The sequence below is a fragment of the Camellia sinensis genome, chromosome 5 (genome assembly GCF_055761805.1).
Source record: "Camellia sinensis isolate YWXY chromosome 5, ASM5576180v1, whole genome shotgun sequence".
NCBI classification, from domain to species: domain Eukaryota; kingdom Viridiplantae; phylum Streptophyta; class Magnoliopsida; order Ericales; family Theaceae; genus Camellia; species Camellia sinensis.
In genome coordinates this window covers 34,813,647-34,835,280 of record NC_138965.1, presented here as the reverse complement: position 1 = coordinate 34,835,280, position 21,634 = coordinate 34,813,647, and the positions used below count along the sequence as shown (strand labels likewise).

General features: G+C 37.5%; 1 protein-coding gene across 3 annotated transcripts; it reads left to right on the top strand.

Annotated features, from left to right (window-relative positions):
- The first annotated feature begins 6,695 nt into the window (after positions 1–6,695).
- LOC114291732 (uncharacterized) lies at positions 6,696–19,738 on the top strand. Of its 3 annotated transcripts, none has more exons than XR_014329339.1 (6): positions 6,696–7,347; positions 7,427–7,590; positions 10,028–10,814; positions 10,944–11,035; positions 11,124–11,384; positions 19,339–19,738. XR_014329339.1 is itself a non-coding variant. In XM_028235595.2 (5 exons), exons 1-5 carry the CDS (start codon positions 6,991–6,993, stop codon positions 11,254–11,256), a joined length of 1,533 nt encoding a protein of 510 aa, XP_028091396.2. In that variant the 5' UTR covers positions 6,696–6,990; the 3' UTR covers positions 11,257–11,546. The 3 variants fall into 3 exon arrangements, 1 of the variants encoding a protein (XP_028091396.2); XR_003639483.2 differs by lacking the exon at positions 19,339–19,738 and adding an exon at positions 16,109–17,008; XM_028235595.2 differs by lacking the exon at positions 19,339–19,738 and having other exon boundaries at positions 11,124–11,546.
- Positions 19,739–21,634: the final 1,896 nt, after the last annotated feature.

The following is a 21,634-nucleotide window of genomic DNA, read 5'->3' as shown; positions in this document are numbered from 1 at the left end:
TGAACCCTATTTTGCATCCGTCTTGGTCCATTTTTGGTAGGGACCCTATTTTCATTACTAGGGAGGTGGTAGTATGGTGGGAGGCCATCTTTTCCCCTGAAAAACTAATTTTCTCTTTTTCTCTCTCCTAAAGCCGGTTTTTCTGACAGAAAGCTGGTTTTTCTCACTTTTGAGCCACAATTTCTAGCTTTTCTTACCATCATTGTGTTGTGCTCATCTGGGAGGCCACCAATATGGGTAGGCCGACCAGCAATTCATCTTGACCCTCTTGAACCCCTCTAAAAAGTTGCTTTTTCTCTCTTCTAGGTCACATTTTCTGGTTTTTCACCACAGGGTTGTGTTCTACTCATCTGGGAGGCCACTTTTCTAGGTAGGCCGACCAGCAATTTTGCTTGAACCTTTTGACCCCTGGTCGGCCGACTAGGGGAGGTGGTCGGCTGACCACCCTGACCTTTTTGAACTAGTCGGCTAGTTTTGTCTCTTTGAGTGTGTTCCAGCTGTGCCAGCTGTTTTACACTTGACCCACTGTCCGAGGGTTTTGTCCTTGTTTTGGCCTCTTTTAAGTTAGTTTTCACCTCTTTGCTTGGCTTAAAAGAGGAATTGACCCTTTGGTCAAGCTTCCTTTAGAAGCTTTGAGCCTCTCTCTTGGCTTCTCAAGAAGCCATGGCCTCCTCCCTCTATATAATCAACCCTTCACCTCCATTTTCAAGGGTTAGAAGCTTTTGGCTGAAAATATACGTACAACCCTCTATCTCTATACTTTAAGCCTCAAAACACTCATATTCTTGGCCATTTTACCCTACATCTCTTAGCCTACCACCTCCCTCATTCATTCCAGCACCTTGGAGGTCATTTACAGAGGTTGAAAGCTCACCAACTTGGTCTATAAGCTGCTGGAGGTCGGCTCTACAAGGGTAAGTCTTAATTTCCCTTTTTCTAGCCTTATTTTGCTTCATTACTTAGCCCCATTTGCAAGCATTTCTAGGTCTCGACCTAAACTGTAAAGTGTCTTATTTTGAGCTCCTCTTCAACTTTGTTTAAGGGCACTTTACTGTTTAAGGTCATCTACTTCCCCTTACCCTCTATCTCTCTTTTAGGACTTTTTTTGCATCATATTTTAGCCTTACTTGTGAACATTTTCGAGATTTGTCATAAACTAAAAAAAATCTTGTTTTAATCTCCCCTTCAAGTTTGGTTAAGGTCTCTTTTCTGTTTGGGGTCATCTTCCCCCTATGCATGCTTCATCTCTTCATGATTAGGGCTATGCATTAGAGCACTTGGCCACTGAAATCCAGTGGATTTTCAGTGGCTTAGATGCATTTTTGAGAGCCAAAATCAGAGGGGAGTGACCCCCTCTCTCCTTGTCTTGTTTGGTGGTCTTGTTGGCCTTCCAAAGGGACCCCTTTTTACATGCTTTGAAGTCATGTTCCAGGCCTCATTTTAAGGGTTTTGAGGTCTGCCTTAGCTCTGTCCAAGGCCCTTTTGGCCATATTTTATGTCCCTCATGCATGTGTGGAACAACCTTCCTCAAGGCCTTTCAAGAGGACCTTTTATTGTATGCTTTATTGATCAATTTCAGGCCCTTTTTGGTGAGTTTTAGGGCTGTCATATTTGATTTTCAGAGTTGGTTTTGCTATGCTAAGTGTCCATCATATATGTGTTGAGTAACCCCTTGCATGCCCTTTCAAAGGAGCTCATCATTTCCGCACATGTTGGCTGCATTTCAGTGGTTATTTGGGCATATTTTGTCATGTTTTATTCACTATTTTTGGCTGGTTTGATGAGTTCTCATACGCTTCATATACATGCCATGTAAACCATGCTTGCTAGCCAAATTTGCATGCTATTTTAGTCCATCATGTTAGCACTTTTTGGCCATGCTTTAAACTAGAAATGTGCATGTTTTGGGACTTCCTTGGCTCTGTCTTTGTACTTCATGGCCAAATAATGCTTGCTTTGCATAGTTATAATGCAATACATGTGCCTAGCTTTGAGTTTCGAGGCTTATTTCATGCATCGGGTGCCATATTTCCATGTTTCGGGACCATTTAGCATCATGTTTCAGTGCTGGAAATTACATGTTTGTATGCCATCTTTTATCCCTTGCCATGCCTTGGTAGAGTGGCATTTTATGCCTTAGGTTCGGTCCTCGGTATGCGTGCAAGTGTACACGCATTTTGGTTGTCTCTTTTCCATCTCATGGCCACTGATGTGAGTGTGGATGAGGTCCATTCATATTGATGTAAGTCCATTGTGCATTGTGTATGTCATTTCGGTCCATAGCATTGTGTATGCGAGATTGCATGCTAGAGCATCGTGTATGCCATGTCACATCGAGTATGCCATGTCACATCGAGCATTGTGTGTGCTATTTTCATAGCATTGCGTATGCTAGGTTGTATGTTAATCGCATTGTGTATGCCATCTTATTTGCATCGTGTTTGGGATAGGAGTTAGCCCAAGCACGGGAAACGAGGTACGTTTCGTACTCCAAGTGACGGAACGTGTCTCAATTCCCTGTCGCCGACGCTCCGGATTACCCATGATGGAGTTTAGGTCTTGTTGTGTTTTCATGTGCATTCATTTCATATTGAGTCGTGCAATTCGACTCCTCGGCCATCATGTATCGATATGCGTGATTGGTGGCACAAGGATCGAGGGCTACACTCCCTGAAGAGTAGTCATGCATACATATGTGAAAATACTTTGCCATGCCCCTTTGTTGCTCTCTGTTGCAGTAAATCAGAAATCAGCGGCCTTCTGGAGCGTTGCGCAATATTCCAAGAACAATTGCAAACAGAGGCAAACTGGGGCATCGTAATGGATTTCTGCGCAAGGCAACTCAAGCATGCATCATTCATCATTTGGAACAGAGCTGAGGCGGTCCATGGATTTGCGTGCTAATTTACCTACTTTCCTAGATTAATTTGTTAATTAATTAGGATTTTGTATTTATTCGGACTGTACTATTTATTCGGACTGTATATTATTTATTCGGACCCTCCGAGCGAGGGCACAACTGTAATAAGCGTACATGCGTGTGATGTATGTCTTCCAACCCCACGTCTTTCTCCCTTTTATTTACCTGCTTATGATGGTTAGATTATGGCATGTTTTAATTAACATACAGTATGATAGCATGTTTGCATTCATTCATCTATTTTGCATGCACCGAGCTCGGCGCATCATACTAACTGCATTTGTATTCCAATTTCGAGTTGAATACTTGTTAGTTGTAGCATTTCACATGCCATCTTTAGAATAGCCGAGCCTATCTTAGTTGCATTTTGCATGTGTTGCATTAGGCATTTCTATATAGATAGGACCATGCATGAATTTCTAATTAGCTTCTGTTTTGGCTTGGAGTACTCGGTAAGTGGTTATGCTTTAGCATTCTTGCACGCGTGTGAGTGACTGCCATGATAGCATGCTTTACCATGAGGCTATTTGCTTATATGATATAACTGCCCGAATGCCTGTGGGTGAAGGTTGGGTTATTTGAATTGGAATGATGCATTGACTGTGAGTTTTAAGTCACTAGATAGTGGCAAAACCATCTTTTCTAAGCCCACCCGAGGGTGGCAAAATCTGCATTTCAAGCCTACTTGCGAGTAGTAAACCGCTTTCAAAAACCAAAATGAAATGTTTTGTTCCAATTCAGGCGATCCAGTCTATACTTGTATGCTGTGCGCATCACATAGTAAATCTAGGCTAATAACCGGAATAAGAACGCATAATATTTTCAAAACTAGATATCATGGTTAGTAGAGACCGATCTTTGATCGGGCGAACGGGGGTGCTCACGAAGTGACCTTCCTCAATCGTACCCAAGTTTCCGAGTCGAGTCAACTTTGGTGATGACGGACACGTGGCCTTAGGCAACGAGTCAGGGTTTCTTAAATTCCCCCAAAATAAATATTTAGGTGGCGACTCTGTATCTGGCAAAGCAGTCCATGTTTGGCACCTCTTTCTAAAAAATCTGTTTTCCAAAACGATTTGCCGGATTTGGACTCTTTGATGAGTCATCGGTCTTGCATTGCACTCTGCGAGATTAGATACAGGACCGTGACACAAATTGAGTCCGAACTGTAGTGAGGCCCGAGGGCGCGTCTACACAGCCATACGTATGTATATAACCTGCCCAAAAGTTAAAATGATAATTATTTTTTACCCTTAAATGATAATTATTTTTTTATTTTTTATTTCTTAACCAAATTAATTTTTAATTTTTTAAAAAAATTTCTAAAAATCAAACCATACATAGCCTAAGAATCTTTTGATAAGTCATTTCTTACGTTGGTAATTTGTTTAATTATTTGTTAATTTTACGACATTTTTACCATCCAGCCTATTTGGTTTTCAGTTTTCAATTTATATTTACAAAAATTAAAAAAATTGTCATAAAAATTTTTTTGATAATTTTTTTGATTTATAAATGGTTGTCTCAGTTTGTAAATTTGAGAAAAAACGTAAATTCAAAAAATGAGTTTATGTTGGTTTTTAAACAAAAATTTAAAAACTTTACTAACAAAAAAATTTTTCAATTAATTTTTTTCCAACTAATACTAACAGAGGAGGGGGCAATTGGTAATGCTACTTTAAACCTTAAGGAGGGGATTGTAATTTCTAAAATGTGAGGGGTGTCAATGTAATTTGCCCAATGAGGGCAAAATTGGTATTTAAAAAAATTAAATTGCTAAAGGGGGAATCTGTAATGAAAATTTAAACTTTAAGGGAGAGATGTAATTTTCAAAAGGTAAGGAAAGAACTGTAATAAACATAAACCTCCGGGGGTGTCAGTTTAATTTATCCTAAAATAAAATAGCAGATTTTACTAGGGGTATTGTTGAAAAATCACAAATTGATATTATTATTATTCTAGTTGTCCAAATGTTATTTTTGCTTTTTTTTATTTCATTTATTATAATAAAAACTCATATAATTATCATTTGTTGATCTCATCATGAGAATGACAGCGAGATTGTCAAATTCAATGCTAAATTTAACAACAAAATTTGCAAATTTTGCATTACTATAATACATCGGGAAGATTGCAACTCATAATCATTATCGAAATTCAACTTTACATTAATGATTGAGACACTAGTAAATAAATTGGATTCCACCGTTTGATATAAAAGACTCATCTAACACTGTATGGTTAATGTGTTTTATTGATATGTTTATTTGTGTCTCCAACATCATTCTCATAACTAAACATAATATGAGGTATAATTAAAAATTTTATAAATCATAACTAAAATAATGTCATAATTAATAATAAAATCGATTATAATTAAAGCAGAAAATGACATAATTATAAATAGGAAAATGAGTGAGAGTACTAATTAGTGCTACCACTAATGATGTGACAGTGGGCCCCACCATGAATGATTTGATGTTTTGACTTTGATGTTGTATTTTTTTTCTTTTTTTATCGAGCGCCATGTTATTAGTGATCTTTTTAGAGCTCCAAAATTAGTGATCTCTATCATTTTTGTTAAAAATATATATGGTACACTTCTTTCAACACGTATATTAGAATTTTCCATATATATATATTAAGGGTCATTTTAGAATGGGAAATTCTATAATACTTTCTTTTTTGTTTGGGTGTGTGTACCATTTGTCTAGTTATGATATTTGTAATATTTAGTTATAACTGATTGTAGTGTTGGTTATGACTTGATTATGATTTATTATGTTGTTAGTTATGATTTAATTATAATTTTTTGTGATTTTTATTTTAATTATGACCTATTATAATTATTATTTTAGTTACAACTGAAAAAGTTTTTAGTTATATCTCAAGAACTGTTTGATTAGAACTTATTATATTTTTTTTAATTGTAAGTTAAAAGTTAATTAATTAGAGCATCTTTAATAATTGAGCCGAATGGCTTACCAAAGCCAAAAAATGGTTAGACCTTGCAAAAATAGCCCTCCAACGATAAGCTAAAACCATTCTAAAAAATAGCAAAGCCAAACCTCATTAGAAGTTGAGCTATTTGTCTGTGCATCTTTAAAAAATATATTTTAAGTACCTTATCACAATATATAACATAAATTAATCATAGGATTTTGTAATAAATGCTACTCATAATTTTTTTTTTTTTCTGTAAAATTGATTATAACATCACACCTAACAATTTTCACTTGTAAGGTACATTATTATATAGATTAATGTACTCATAATGTTTACCATTAAATTGCATAATACTTTTTGAGTTGGGTTTGCTTCTAATTCTTATTTGGATTGACGGGTGATGTTTGAACTTGTGGAATCCCATTTTGATTATCTGATCTGTTAATTTTATAAGACTTTTTGATTCATAAAATATAATTTTAAATCGATTCAATAATTGTTAGTTATTCATTTTATTACATTTGTTTTAAAAAAATGAATAACTTTAAAAATAGACTTGTCGTTTATTCTTTTAGAAATAAGCGCAACAAAATGAAGAAGTTATAATTATTAAATTGATTTAAATTTTTTTTGTAAACAATATCTACAAAAAAAGATTTAACAAAATGAACGATTCAAATAATGAAAAGAAAACTCCTAATAGACCTAATGAAATTGAATAACAGCCTTCAATTCAGACCATAGCAAAAGGCAAGCACATCTTTTGTTTTTTTACAATGTGTCCATTTTTTAGGGGATAAAAACCAAGTTTCTTCCAAACATTAATGGATTATATGGGTCATGTACTCCAGAAATTCATTACAGAGCATTTTTGTATTATGTGCTTTGGTTTCAAGTGAGCAGTTTTTTCATGATGTGATCAAATATACTAGTGCTTTGCCGGCTTTCAAAATTATCTAATACTTCAACATTTTGCTGTATTCAAAATTATCCACAACTTTTCTAAAATTCCCGATGGCCCCAATATTTTTCTATATTCCTAATTTCGTCCCTCAAGTTTCTGATATTTCTATTTCCGAACCGATTAAAACCCTTCGCTCGCCGGAAAAAGGTGAGGGACGAAAATGAAAGAACTCAGAGAGAAGGCGGAGGAGATCCCAAGAGCCACCGCAGACGGCGGCATGGTGGTGGTGGAGCTGCCGCTGGGGGAGGCGGCGGCGACATTCGATCTGGTGAAGGCAGTTTGTAGCCATGGTTTGTTCATGACGGCCCCCAATCACTGGGACCCTCTCTCCAAAACCCTAGAACGCCCACTTCGCCTCCATTCTGATGGTGAATCTGGTAATGGCGACTCTATTCCTTCGTCATCACCTACTTCTCTTCTCGTCCGCATCTCTCACCCCTCCTATTCTCCTCAATCTCTCCATCTCCATGTCTTTGGCACCGTCTTTCTCTCTCCTCAGCACCAAAAATCGTTACTGGTATCTCTCTCTCTCTCTCTCTATGCATATATTTGTGTATGTATATATTGATTGTGATTTGATTGATGTGGATTGGTAGGATCAAGTGAGGAGAATGCTGAGATTGTCGGAGGGGGAAGAGAGGAGAGTGAAGGAGTTTCAGAAGATGCATGGAGAAGCCAAAGAGAGGGGTTTTGGGAGAGTGTTTAGGTCGCCTACATTGTTCGAGGACATGGTCAAGAGTGTACTCCTCTGCAACTGCCAGTAAGCTCTCTCTCTCACTGGAAGCAATTGCTATGTATAAAATTAAGAGGAAAGTTGGAATTTTGATGAATCTGTTTTTTGAGGTGTAATTTTGTGTACATGGATGAATTGCAAATGGGTGTAAATTATTCAATGAATTAAGCATTGAATTCTTTTCAAAAGGACTAATTAGAACAATGCACTTCTTTATTATTGAACATTGTCCTCAGGGAAGTCTGGTGTCAAGCTTGTTTGATTGTTGAAAGCAAGTGTTGGAAATTAGGGTAATGCTATGCAAATTATGACATTTGTGGGTTTGATTACCACCAATGTCGTAACTCAATCCTACTGAGTCATAACTGAAAAACAAACAAAATGAGTTATAACCAAACAGCACATAAGGTATAACCAAAGAACTCTTGGATCATAACCAAAATAATTGAGTCATAACTAACACCACCACAATAGGTCACAACCAAAGACCACAAAGGTAGTAACTGGGGTGCATAGTGTGTACCATAGAATTTCCTTGAAAATTAATATATGGTTATGTATATATGCTAATAATTCAGATTAGAAAACTTGCTAATTGAGGTCTGAATTCTTGGGCCATTAGTTCTCTGCGGGTGCTTTTTTATCATGTATTCAATATGCTCTTATTTTCAATCTGTTTGAACCAAAACCCATGTGTTTCTGTTGGTTTGTCAAGTCCAACTCAACTTTTGTCTGCTGCTGGGCAGGCCTGTTATCACTACCATTTGATGTGCACTTGTACCTGCAAAATTCAATGGTTGAAAGCCTCAATAACTATAAGCTTTTGATAGGCTTGAGTCTATGCACTGATTTATTCAAGTGTTGGGTTGATTTTTATTTTTTATTTTTTAATCTCGAGCATATACTTTGTCAAATTAACAGAGACAATACAAGATCTTGTAGTGAAGCGGCATGTTTTAATTCAAAAAATTGATTCTTGGAGAACAGCAATAGCACTAAGTCCTGCCTACAAAGTGTGGGAAAAGTCACCGGTGGCTCAGATATATATGGCACAGTAGCTTGCAGTGAATACGCTCTGCAAGAAGTTTCATAGTACTAAACATTGCAATTTAATGGAATTGGGTGTACTATGATAAGAAGAAACGTATCCCAATAGTCAATGCCTTTAGATAGAGGTTGATATACTCATCCTTTGCTTTTATTGGTTTTTTAGGAGATCTCTCTTTCATAGATGTTGCATAGCTGAATTTTTATTATTAGAATATACTCTTGGTGTACACAGGTTTCATCCCTTTTTGGCTCTTCTAATGAAATCTTTGCCTCTCGGTATTCAATCATTACTCCTGAATTAATGTCACATCAAAATAGACAAATGCTATGTTAATATATAGAAATAAATAGAGAACTGTTATTCCCACTCCCATGCTTTATATATACACTCCATATTGTCTTTAGTATTAAAAAAAACTATACATATTACAATTTCCAAAGCACACTAAATGACAAAATACGGTGTGCACTTATCAATAAAGGTATTACGATTAGTAATTCAGTATAAATATATCTGTTTATACTTTTATTGAATAGAGACCTTTTCTCTAGAAGAGAAGCCTTTATTTACCTTTGTACAAAAGAAACAATTGCATGGTTCATATTTAGGATATCCAAATTGATAATGGGAGCCAAAAAAAAAGTTAGTTACAAGGCAAAATCACTAAAAGGGAATAATAATTTAATAGATTTCTACCCAATTATAAATAACACAACAAGAATGTCCCAGGCTGGTGACTCTAGTATGGAATAATAGAACATGTGGGAGAACATACAAAACTACTTCTCTCAATTTCCAATTTGTTAACAAATGGGTATTGGGTTTTAAGCTTGGAAAACTCTATTCTTGGATAATTTATACAAAAAATACCACAAGAATGATGTGGCTACATCATTTTTGTAAATAAAAGTCATCTTCATGAGTGATTTATTTTAAAGTAAAAGGTCCACATTGAGCCACATTATTTTGTACAGAAATTCTGTATGAATTTTCTATTATTATATCATTACTCTTTAATCATCGTAGTTTTGTTTTAAAAAGTTGCCTAGGTTTCATCGCCTCGTATTCACAAAATCTGTTTGTCAAAAGATAGAAAAGATTAAAGAAATGGAAAAACACATTTGCTCTCTTTTGATGATCGTGCTGTTATTTCTGGCTCCAATCACTGTGGTTATATTGTTATTTGTTGGTTGATAGTGTCAAAATTTTGAGATTGGCAAATTGTGCTCTTGACATTAACGGTATTAACCTCAGCAGATACAAAAGAGTAGCAAAATTAGTGTTTGGTCATATGCAGCTTATCATTCTGTGTATGCTTGGGTTTTAAATAACAGTCTTCTCAAAGTTGATGTTTTATGAGCGAAAAAGAAAAAAAAAAAATGTATGAACTTAATGTATGCTTATCTTCTGTAGGTGGTCCAGGACCTTGAGCATGGCTAGAGCACTTTGTGAGCTTCAGTTGGAACTGCAGTGCTCATCATTCAGTGCATTAGTTCCCAATGTTGAAAATGGTACAAAAACTCCAAAAGCTGAGACTGAGCATTTAGTTCCAAAGACACCTATAGGAAAAGAACCAAAGAGGAAGCTTCGAGCAAAAAAAGGTTCCAAAAATTTAGCCATCAGATTTTTGAAGACCCAAACACAAATAGAAGCAGAAAATACCATGAGGACAGATTCTGTTGAAATGTCAGATTGCTTACAAGGGACAAAGAAACTATGCCCAAGCATCCTCTCGTCAAATGGAGAAAAAGACTTGCATGAATGCTACAACTTTTCTCAGACTTCAACTGAAATTAGTAATGCTGATTTAACTGAAGTTTCTAAAGCTGATTCACGTCTGTTTTCTGATCTTCAGTCTTCAGAAGTGATAGAACTTTCCAGCCACAATAGGATTGGAAATTTTCCTAGCCCAAGAGAACTAGCAACCCTTAATGAAAAGTTTCTGGAAAAGCGCTGTAATCTTGGCTATAGAGCAAGTCGCATAATAAAGCTTGCTCAGAGTATTGTTGAAGGCAGAATCCAACTTAGACAACTCGAAGAAGCTTGTAGTGAACCAAGCTTATCAAACTACAGCAAGGCAGTTGAGCAACTGAACGAAATTTATGGATTTGGCCCTTTTACATGTGCCAATGTGCTCGTTTGCATGGGATTTTACCATGTGATTCCAACTGATTCTGAAACTATTAGGCATTTAAAACAGGTCCCTCTTTTTGTTTGTTTGTTTGTTTGTTTGCTGCTTTTTTTTTTTTTTTTTTTTTTTGTTTTGTTTCCTCGTGTGTTCTCAGTTGTTGGAAATATAGCTGACCCCCTTGAATGGTTGTTAGCTCAGGTTCATAAAAGAAATTCCACCATTCAAAATGTTCAAAGAGATGTTGATATAATGTATGAAAAGTATGCACCATTTCAGTTCTTGGCATACTGGTACGGCATACCAGTCCTCCTACTACTACTATTTTGCCCTCATGTTCTGTTCTGCTGATTGAACTCTTGTTTTTTTGTTGTTGATCAGGTCAGAAATGTGGCAGTTCTACGAGGAATGGTTCGGAAAGCTGAGTGAAATGCCTCACTCTGATTATAAACTTATTACAGCTGCTAATATGAGAACTACGAATGGCAAAAGTAAGAGGGCCAAGAAATCCTGATGAGGATTTTTCTGCCATGAATTGTTTAGAAAGCCAATTGCAACGCCTTGAATGAGGTTTGAAGGAGTGGGAAAAAAAAGTTAGGACACAGATTTTGGAAACATATTGGATACGTCAAAAGACAAAAGGTGAGCCGAAAGCCTTTTCAATTTTTTATTATGAGCATGCTGTTTTTGTAAAACCACATATGCAAACGGTTATCGTGCATATTATGACGTTTCGTACAACATTCTGAACATCATGCCAAACTAATTTGATACAATATATGTTCCCAATGTTTTGCTTGTCCAGTTTTTGAAGATGCCCTTTCATTGTTTATTTAGCTGTATCTTATGAAAGATTAGGATATTCTGGAGATTGACTGACCAATTAGCTGGTACCCCGAATGAAAGTGTTAAAGATCGGACTTGGGAGCATTAGACTGTCAAAAGCTGGATACTGGCTGTTGGAAATGTTAGATGCCGCCCTTGGAGTTCTAATGGGATGGCTAAAATTGTTTGTCATGTGTTAAATGACAAAAAGTATTTAAATTAGGACCCAATTTTGTACAAGTTTTTGTTAATTTTGTTAGTGGGTCTTCCAATGCTGTAGTTAGAATGTGTTAAAATAAAAATAAAAATAGGCAGTGACAAAAATAGTTCTCTCTCTGCCAAAATCATCTCCACAATTAACACGTGACGTAACTTAAAAGAGGAAAAATTATACTGACCTCATTTAACTAATACTCAAATTACACCTGACCCTATTAGTATAGATAAATGACGCCGACCTCCCTAAGGATTAATCACATTAAACTTATATTCATTTTTTTTTTTAGATAACTTGGCATCCAAGTCATTGGACCGACTAATTTGGAAAACTAATGTTACCGTCCACTTATATTCATGTTATTAATCAACTGTTAAGTAATTGGATAAAATATGATAACGTCGTTAATTTTTTAATAAAAAACCAATTTTACCCTTCATTAGTTCTTTGAATATTTTTAAACGATAAAAAAAGAGGAAAATTAATTAGTTTGCCTTCCAAAGCCTATCACCCTCCCCTCACCGCTACCACCATGACTTAGAGCATTCCAAATAGGGCTCACAATAAGCCCACTGATTCAGACGCTATGACAGTGAACATTTTTGTTTTGCTCCAATGGGTTTGCTAAGATGTTGCTAGTTGTTGCAGAAGTTAAAATTTGCTAAAACCATAAGCTCTATGCCGTGAGCCGTATAATGAACAAGTGAGACACAGATAGAGGGGAGGGGAGAAAGGCTTTGCCATATGGACACATCGTTGGAATTAGGAAATAGTGATATTATAATTATGATAGTGTTAAATTAGGAAATAGTGAATATTGTAATTATGGTAGTATGTATAAAATCTGTGATTGTGTCAATCACAGATTTAATGTCTTTTTTTTATCTTCGTTTTCTATTTTGTTCGTTACCTATTTTGTAATATTGTTTCATTATGAATACAAGGCTCTACCTCATTCATAGGTAAGCCAAAATAATTCTTTTCATCCTTTTTGGTATTAGAGCCAAAGACCAGCCACCCTAGCCCTTCTCTCCCTCTGTTGGCACCACCCAGTCCCACCTATCACCACGGCTAGCCTTATTTTTTCTCTTTCAGCTGCCGACAGCCCTACCCACACCTTATAGACCACCCAACAATGCTTCTTCTTTCCTGTTTTCCCTTCTGTAGGTCTCCTACACTCTTGCTGAGGCTCTGTTTGCTGTTGACCAGACTTTGTTTTGGTCCTGTGTGCTTCGGCTACCCCTCTAGGGTGGTTCGGGGTCCCTTTTCCCCTTCTCGGGGTGTTGTGCTAATGTTTTAGGCGCCTTTTTTTTTTTTTTTTTTTTTTTTTCCTGTCCTCTTGATTCATTGGGGTTCCAGATTTGTTCGGTAGCATTTATTTGGATAAGCCGTTGAGTTTTTTTCTGGCTTCTTGCATTATTTCAGCCATTGTTGCTGTGATTGTGTTTTTCAGCCCCTATTCTTCCACCGTGACTAAGCCATCTCTTATTGTCTCTTCTGATGTACCCACCAAACCTATTCCTGTTGGTTTTGATTCTTCTCTTTCTCATCACACTCTTGTTCATCGTATTACAAGTGTGGTGTTGAATGGGAAAAATTTTGTTGCTTGGAGCCGTTCCCTTAAACTCTATCTTGGGAGAAAGGAAAAGGCCCATTGGCTTTTATCTACTATTACCCCGCCAGCTGCGATGGACCCTATACATGCTCAATGGGATATTGATAACTGCACTATATTGGGATGGATGTTTAATTCCATGGAAGATTGAATTTATCATATGTTTCTTTATTGCGATACAATTCCGAGTTTGTGGCAGACATTGTCACAAATGTACGCTCATGCTCACAATGATGCCCGTATCTTCGAGCTTTACTAGGATATAGCCAGGGTCTCTCAGTCCTCTCTTGGCCTTTCTATTGTTGAATTCTTTGGATATCTTTAGGCTCGTTGGGAGGAACTTGCTCAATATGAGACTTTAACTGACCTTCCACCAGCCGCCGCCTCCCTTGTATCCAAGAGGCTTGCCCGATAGCACACTTATCAGTTTCTCATGGGTTTAAACTTTGAATTTGAATCTCTTCGAATTCAGATTCTAAACACATTACCCATGCCATCTCTTTATGAGGCTTTTGCCATTATTGACAGTGATAAGCGTCGCCGGCGATTGGTTCAGCCTAGTGTTCCTTCAGTCCCTCCAGTTTTAGCAAATTAGATGGCTCTTGCTGCGAGTTCTGGTTCTCGAAGTTCCATCGGTTCTGTTACTTGTCATCATTGTGGTGCCCTGGACATGTCAAAGCCCGTTGCTTCAAACTTCATCCTGAGTTAAGGCAACGCCCTTCCCGTCCTCGTGGTCCTGCTCCACGTGGTTCTGGCTCTGCTCGCACTGCTGCTTTGGTGGAAGTTACTCTTGCTTCTGAGCCTTCTAATGTCCCTAATCTACAGCAGTTACAGACTTAGATTGGTCAGCTTCAGGCTCAACTTGGGTCTCTCACCACTAGTTCTCTTAGTTCATCATCCTCTACTGCCACCTTTGCTACAGGTACTTCTACTGCTTTCCACGTTCAGTCTGCTAGTCCTTTATGAATTCTGGATTCTGGGGCTACTGATCATATGACTGGTGAGTTTTCTTTTCTTTCCTCTCCTAAACCCACCATTGTTACCCCATCTGCGTGTCTTGTTGATGGTTCTTGCTCTTTTGTCCAACATAAGTGTGTTGTGTCTTTATCCCCTGCCATCACTTTATCTTCTGTGTTGCATGTTCCCAAGTTTGCTTATAATCTTCTATCTATTAGTCGTCTTGCCAAAACCTTTAACTGCGCTGTTATCTTCTTCCCTTCTTCATGTCTTTTATAGGACCTGAGTTCGAAGAGGATTTTTGGTAGGGGATATGAGTGTGATGAGCTATACTACTTTGGGGATCCACCGAACCAGCCTTTGATTTTAGCTAGTTTTCAGGCATCTGTTTTGCCTACTTCTATATCTTGTGTTTTTTCTGTTCAAACTTTAGAGTTATGGCACGCCCGTATGGGTCATGTTAACTTTCAATATTTATGTCAACTTTTCCCTTTATTAAATAAAGCTTGCAAGGATTCTAAATTTCATTGTGTTACTTGTGAGTTGTCTAAACATATCCGTACTAGTTATATACCACATATGACATGGGCCCCTAGTGCTTTTGACCTTATTCATTTTGATGTGTAGGGTCCCTCTCCTATTTCTGCTTTTTCGGGTTATCGTTATTATATGACTTTTATTGATAATCACACTAGGTGCACTTGGGTTTATTTACTTCGCCGCAAGTCTGATGTGTTTTCCATGTTCATTCAGTTTTTTGCAAATGGTTAAGACACAATTTCATACAGTTGTTAGGAACATCTACTCTGATAATGGTGGGGAATACGTCTCCAATGAGTTTCGTTTCAACCTTAATCGAATGGGTATTCTTCAACAACTTACATGTCCTCGGACTCCTGAACAAAATGGTGTGCCTGAACGTAAAAACTGTCATATTATGTCTGTCGTACGTTGTCTTCTTCGTGGTATGCGTGTGCCCAAGTCTTATTGGCACATAGCTGTTCTTACTGCGATCTATCTCATTAATAGGACGCCTAGTCGTGTGTTACATGGCGTTACCCCATTCCATATTCTTATGCCTAAGACTATCCTTTTTCCTCTTTTACCTCGTATTTTTGGGTGTACATGTTTTGTTCAGGACCGTCGTCCCGCTCGCACTAAGTTAGATGACAAGTTTATTCGTTGTATCTTTTGGGGGTATTCTTCCATGTCTAAAAGGTATAGATGTTTTGATCCTGTGTCTCGTCACTTTCACCACACTCTGAATGTTACTTTTTGTGAGGATCTTCCTTTTTTTAGTCCTAACCCCCCTTTGCAGGTTCCCCCTTCCAAGTTTGTAGGTCCAACATTACTGCAGTTGTCTACGGCAAGCTGCGTTTATTGAATATCTTTACACAAGTTAGAGGGAGAGTGTTGGAATTAGGAAATAGTGAAATTATAATTATGGTAGTGTTAAATTAGGAAATAGTGAATATTGTAATTATGGTAGTATGTATAAAACCAATCATAGATTTAATGCCTTTTTTATTTTTGTTTCCTATTTTGTAATATTGTTTCATTATAAATACAAGGCTCTAGGTAAGCCAAAACAATTCTTTTCATCCTTTTCATATCAGAGAAAAATTTCTGATAGGGGAGACAAGCTTTGCCATAAGGACATATGAGAGAAAAAAGTCTGATTTTTTTTTGTAGTACACTACAAATGACGTTTTGTTGCTGCTGCTTTAGTGTTTTTTTTTTTTTTTCTTCCAGTTGTTGCTTTCTTCTCCACAAATTTAGATCTGGGTTGCCACCAACACCACCTTCGGCGATGGACGAGGAGCACCAACATGACCTATTCAGATTTGGGTTGCCACTAATACCACCTCTGGTGACGGACAATGAGAACTAGCATGACCTTTCCTCTTCACCTTCCCTTCTCCTTCCGGTCTAGTCCGGATGCCACAAACACCACCTTCGGCAACCCCTCAACCACCATCAACAACCCTCTTCTCATCCCCACCCCTTATTCTTCTTCTTTTTTCTTCTTTGTTGTTGCCGCTACAAACCCTTCTTCTTCTTTGCCACTGCAAACCCTAGATCCAGGGTTTGTGGCAAAGAAGAAAGAAGAAAGAGGAGGAAGAAGAAGAAAGAGAAGAGAGGTTGGGATTGGGCGACGATGGCAGTTGGCAATGGTGCGAGGGAAGCGGGAAGGGGACTGTGATGCGATGGGTTGAAGGTGGGAGAAGGTGATCGTCAAAGCAGGTTGGGTTGGTCACCACTCTTCCCTCAATCTGTTCTATATCAAAATGATGTCATTTTTATGCACAATAGAGTGGGCACTACAGAGGATCCAAGTTCAAGAAAAACAAGGCAGAAAAGTGATAAAAATAAATGTTAGTTGTGGCATTAAAAATTTATTTAATATTTTTTTTTTGTCCTTTGTACATAGATATGATAGATGTAAATATACATTTAGTTGTACCATTGGAACACAATCACTCTCTAAACCAACAAACACTACGCACACAATTGATTTTCACTTTTATCACTATGGAGTGGTTTGGGAAGATGGTAAAAAATTGACTTTTGGCTTTTTACCAAGCTTTTTGACTTTTTTTGAAAGTAATTTGGGAAGTTAGTAAAAAGTTATTTTTTTGCTTTTTGGGTTAATATTTGTTTATGGCGTCACACTGAAATAACCAAAATACCCCCACCCAACTTAGGAAATTTACTTTTTTACCCATGTGGTTGTTTGAACAATTTTTTTGGGAATATAATATTAATGTTACCAACAATGTAAAAGTTGGTGTTTTTCCGAAGAAATTGCGCTTCAAATTTTTTTTTCTTTTTTTTCTTTAATTTCTGATTTATTTATGCTAAACGCATTTGACGACCTTTGTTTTATAAAGACAAGCAGACAGTATTATAATTAGTTCAATAGTGCGATATATTCATATCATTTCCCATCAATAGGTGTGTTTGAACAGGATTACAGCTCGAGTTCACATCGATGTCGCACCAACTCATTCCGAATGGTTTTCTAACTTCGTTCATATGTACGTCATCATCGCCCTCCGGTTCACCATCATGTCATTGAAAATAAAAGTCTTTGCATTGGCAACCCTATTGAAGTCTTCATCGTCGTTGGGTAGCGGTGTATAAAATTATGTAGTGCCATTGAAGCCCCGACCAATGGCACCTGTATTTTTCCAAAATCATACCAAGGCATGTTATGTAAGAAACCCTATCGCACTTTCCAAACTCCGAACGTATGTTCAATTGCACTTCGTAAAGAGGAGTGCACCGTGTTGAAAACTTCGTTTGCATTTTTTGCCCGTCCACTAGTGTGAAACTCTTCTTAGTGGTATCGACATCCCTTAAAACGGCGCCAGAAAGCCTTTTTGGTTCTTGTACCCCGCATCAATGAGGTAGTATTTTCCTGCTTGTAATAAGATCATTTTGCATTAGTAACCTCATTTATTAACCAAATGCACACTACTAACAACTACATTGAACACCCCTAATTCATCTAACCTTCCTTCGGGTGGGGGAATTGTTTTGCCAGGTCCTGTGGTACTTCGTTAAAAACTCTATTGTCGTGCATATTACCCTCCCATTTGCAGGAGATAAAAGTAAAACACAAGTCAAAATTACACACCGCGAGTATGTTTTGGGCAAGGGCATTGTGTGTAGGTGAGGAAAACATTTTTAGCATAGAAACGGAAAGAGGCTTGGCAAGGCATTTTGTAGTGGTAAACAGTAAATTCACACCAGTCGTACAAGGGCTTCCTATTAGTTAAAAAATCTGGTGTGAGTTGGTGTGATTGGAAGGGCGCGCGTTGATCTGAGCCGTCCATTCATTGATTATGGACACGTGTATGGATGTAGTTAAAAGGAACCCGGGCCCAGGTGTGAGTGGTGTAAGTACTTTTGATTCCTTTGTTGGGTAGTGCTTTACATGTGTCACGTTTGTCGCGGTTTGCGTGGTTGTAATGTAAAGATATTTTCAGATGGAGTGACATAAAGCAAAGACGGGAAAATTATTGTGCTTTTGAATTGTTTTGAATTGGGAATCTTTCTCCTTACTCACGGGCTAATTTTGCTATTTATTTGGTACCAAAAAACATTTGTCTGTAGAGAGGAAAATGCTTTTGCAGTGGGATAGCTATTGCGGTTACGTTTTCTGGTACCTTGTTTCGTCCCCCATTTTTTGTCTTTTTTTGTTGTTGATTGTATTGGTATACAATGTTGTACTACTTAAAAGAGTCATGAGAATTACGGGCAGTTCACTCAAATGTGTATAGATCGTTTTTTGACGTGGCAAATAGGATTATGGGAAGAGAGTCGGTGGTCAGTTCCAGCGAAGTTTGTTTGTGGGTACGAGAAGTAGAGGGCAAAAATATCAAAGCTAAGGTGTCTGAACAAAAGGGTTGACAGAGGTAATCGATTTTGTAAAAGTGTTTAGATAAAAGATTTGGAGTTTTTTTTTTTAAAAAAATGAAAGGAGTAGTAAGTAGCCAATATCGGAGGACATTGGCGTACTGGAGGTCAAGGACATTGGCGTCCAGTGGATATAAGTGTAGTTACCATGGTCGTGCACCTTTTAGGGCAGCATACATTCGTAGATGGTACATTCATAATATTCTCCGATATATTAAGAAGACTAAGAGGGGAGTAAGGAAGTTACAACTGTAGGATGAAAAGTTAAGGGACGTTAAATTTGATAATAAAGGTGTGGCGAGATTGTTGAATGGTATTGAGTTGGGTAGTAAAAGATATGACCGTCAATCAGACAAGATCGTGGTTAAGGGTATAAAATTAATTGGGAATGTTTAATTAGGACAAGAGGCTAAAGAGGAAACTGTGGTCCACCATGTTTTGTTTTTCATCATAAGTAATAATAGTCTGTCAGATTTCATTCCCACACCTGACAAGATATTTATTGGAGTTGGTGAGGGTAATCCTAAGATCTTGATTGTTGATCTTGACCTGTCCAACAGGTTTCAGATGCTAAAGAAAATGAGATTCAAGCTCTTTGGTGGCAAGGACAAAAAGTATGTTCATCACGGAATAGAGGTTGTGGATCGGTTTTTTTAAGTTGTTTAGATGAACTACAAAGATACGCTGTTGGGAAATGTTGGAATTATTCAGAAGGGTGAGATATATTTAGTGGCTGCTACTATTAGTAGAAAAGAATGCAAAATTATGAAGGAATCAAATGTACTTAGAACTGTTTAGATTTATAATTTTTATGTATTTTTATTTGTAATGTTCAGGTGGATAGAGGTGGACGAATATAAAAACTAGTGTTGTTGAAGGTGTTTCAACAAGTGATTTCACTTATGTTGAACTTCCTTTGCCTAATTTATTTTATTATTTGAGATTGAGATATAAACAAAAGAGTATTAAGGTTAATAAAATATTCCCCTTTTTGCCTACCTAATGCCAGTGGGTAAATGTGTACGATCGAAGGTTGGATGGCAATGACAGTTTGTAGACGTATTTTGTTTTTCCCGTGGACTGTCAGTGCAAATTAGTGTATTATGGGAATGGTTATTGTTCCATTAATGACAAAGAAGGTGCCATGGGTTATGAAGTATCGACTTGAAGATTCAAATGTTAAAAGGGGTGTAACATATTGTAAAATGAAGGGGTATTTGAAGCATTCTACGAGTGAGATGCCAGAGAATTTGCAAATGAGGGCCCATCTATTGTTGTGTTGTCTAAAAAACATATGAAGGCTAATGTGGGTGTTTGGCATTGTGCCCTGACCAAAGCTGTTCTGATTCTCGCACGGACTATGTCTGTTGGTTTACTTGAGACGCGGAGAGATTTGCTGTTAGGAGGTTTTGGGGAAAGTGATTCAGTTATTGATGAATGTAGAGGTTGTCTCAGCTTGTTCGAGATTGATATACGCAGAGGTGGTGATGGTACTAGAGATGTGCCTCCATGTGTGTGCCGTCTAGCACGCTAATACAGTCCTGGGCAAGCACACAAAGTAGTTGCATAAGCAATAAGGACAAACACATTAGCCCAAAAATGTAATTCCTTGTTTTGTGAATATGGTTACTAATCACAATATCGGCTAATTAAGTAAACTCACTCTGAATGGAAAATATTTTCGTCAGGACTCCAAGTACGGATGTCTGTTGTGTTGTGACCTTGTCAGTTGATAGTGTGCACTTGCAAACAACTTCATTACTTTTAAGAACGCGCATTACATGACGCCATACTGTTTCCCCTGAGTGTTGGAAATGATCTTCAATATTCCAACTCTGGAAGCCTTGCAACACGAATACGAACATGCCGACCTTCTCAACTACATCCACACCATGGGAATGCTGTGGCAGTGGGAGGCCGAAATCCTCAACTAATGTTTTGTACAACAATAAGAACACGTCCTTTGGCATGCTAAAATTTTGCTAAAATTTTGCTAAAATGCTTCATTCCGACCACGAAGCATCTCCTCTATCCACAAGTGACCAGTCAACGATGATGTGTGAAATGGAGTCCTTTCAACATATGCGTACTCATTTGCAACACGTGCAATTTCCACCCATATCATTGATGTCAACGATTCCATTTCTCCAATCGTCTCTCGTATCCACGCATTTATTTGCCCATTGCGTACGACTCCTAAGTTAGTACTCTCTTTCAGATCCGTGGACACTGCACACCACAGAAGAAAGAAATACAAAATTTGCAGACAAACCGAAAAATAAGTTTGTAACCAATAATACCGAAAACATTTGATCCATATGGTACGTTAGTCTACAATAACCACTTTGTACAGTTTACAACACTTGCTTGCCATAAATGGTGTTCCAATAAATATATCAATAGCAAATACCAATATATATTAATGTCAGCCACTTACTAGACCTTCGGCAGGGTTATGTTAGTGTGAAGTGAATAAAAAAATGAAATGCAGAACTTGTTCAACGGAAGTGAAATTAGGAGCACAACAACAAATGAACTAATAATGAGCCACCAACATCTTGTTTCCATACGAACATACCATGTTTGTATATAGCACTTGTGTGACAAGTTCAAGTACATACAACTATTTGCTTGTGATGCATGAAGAATGGGGATGTGACACTTCCCTGTGAAAGCTAGTACATGGTGCATGTGGCTAACAAATTCCATTGTCATGCATCCATGGCATTAGCAACAAAATAAGCAACAGTTTCATTGTTGCATGTACACTTGTTGGATACCCACGTCATATGTGAGGGTTAAATCCTACTCCTGCCATCTACCAACATCCAAAAAATTTCTTTTACCCTACAGTAA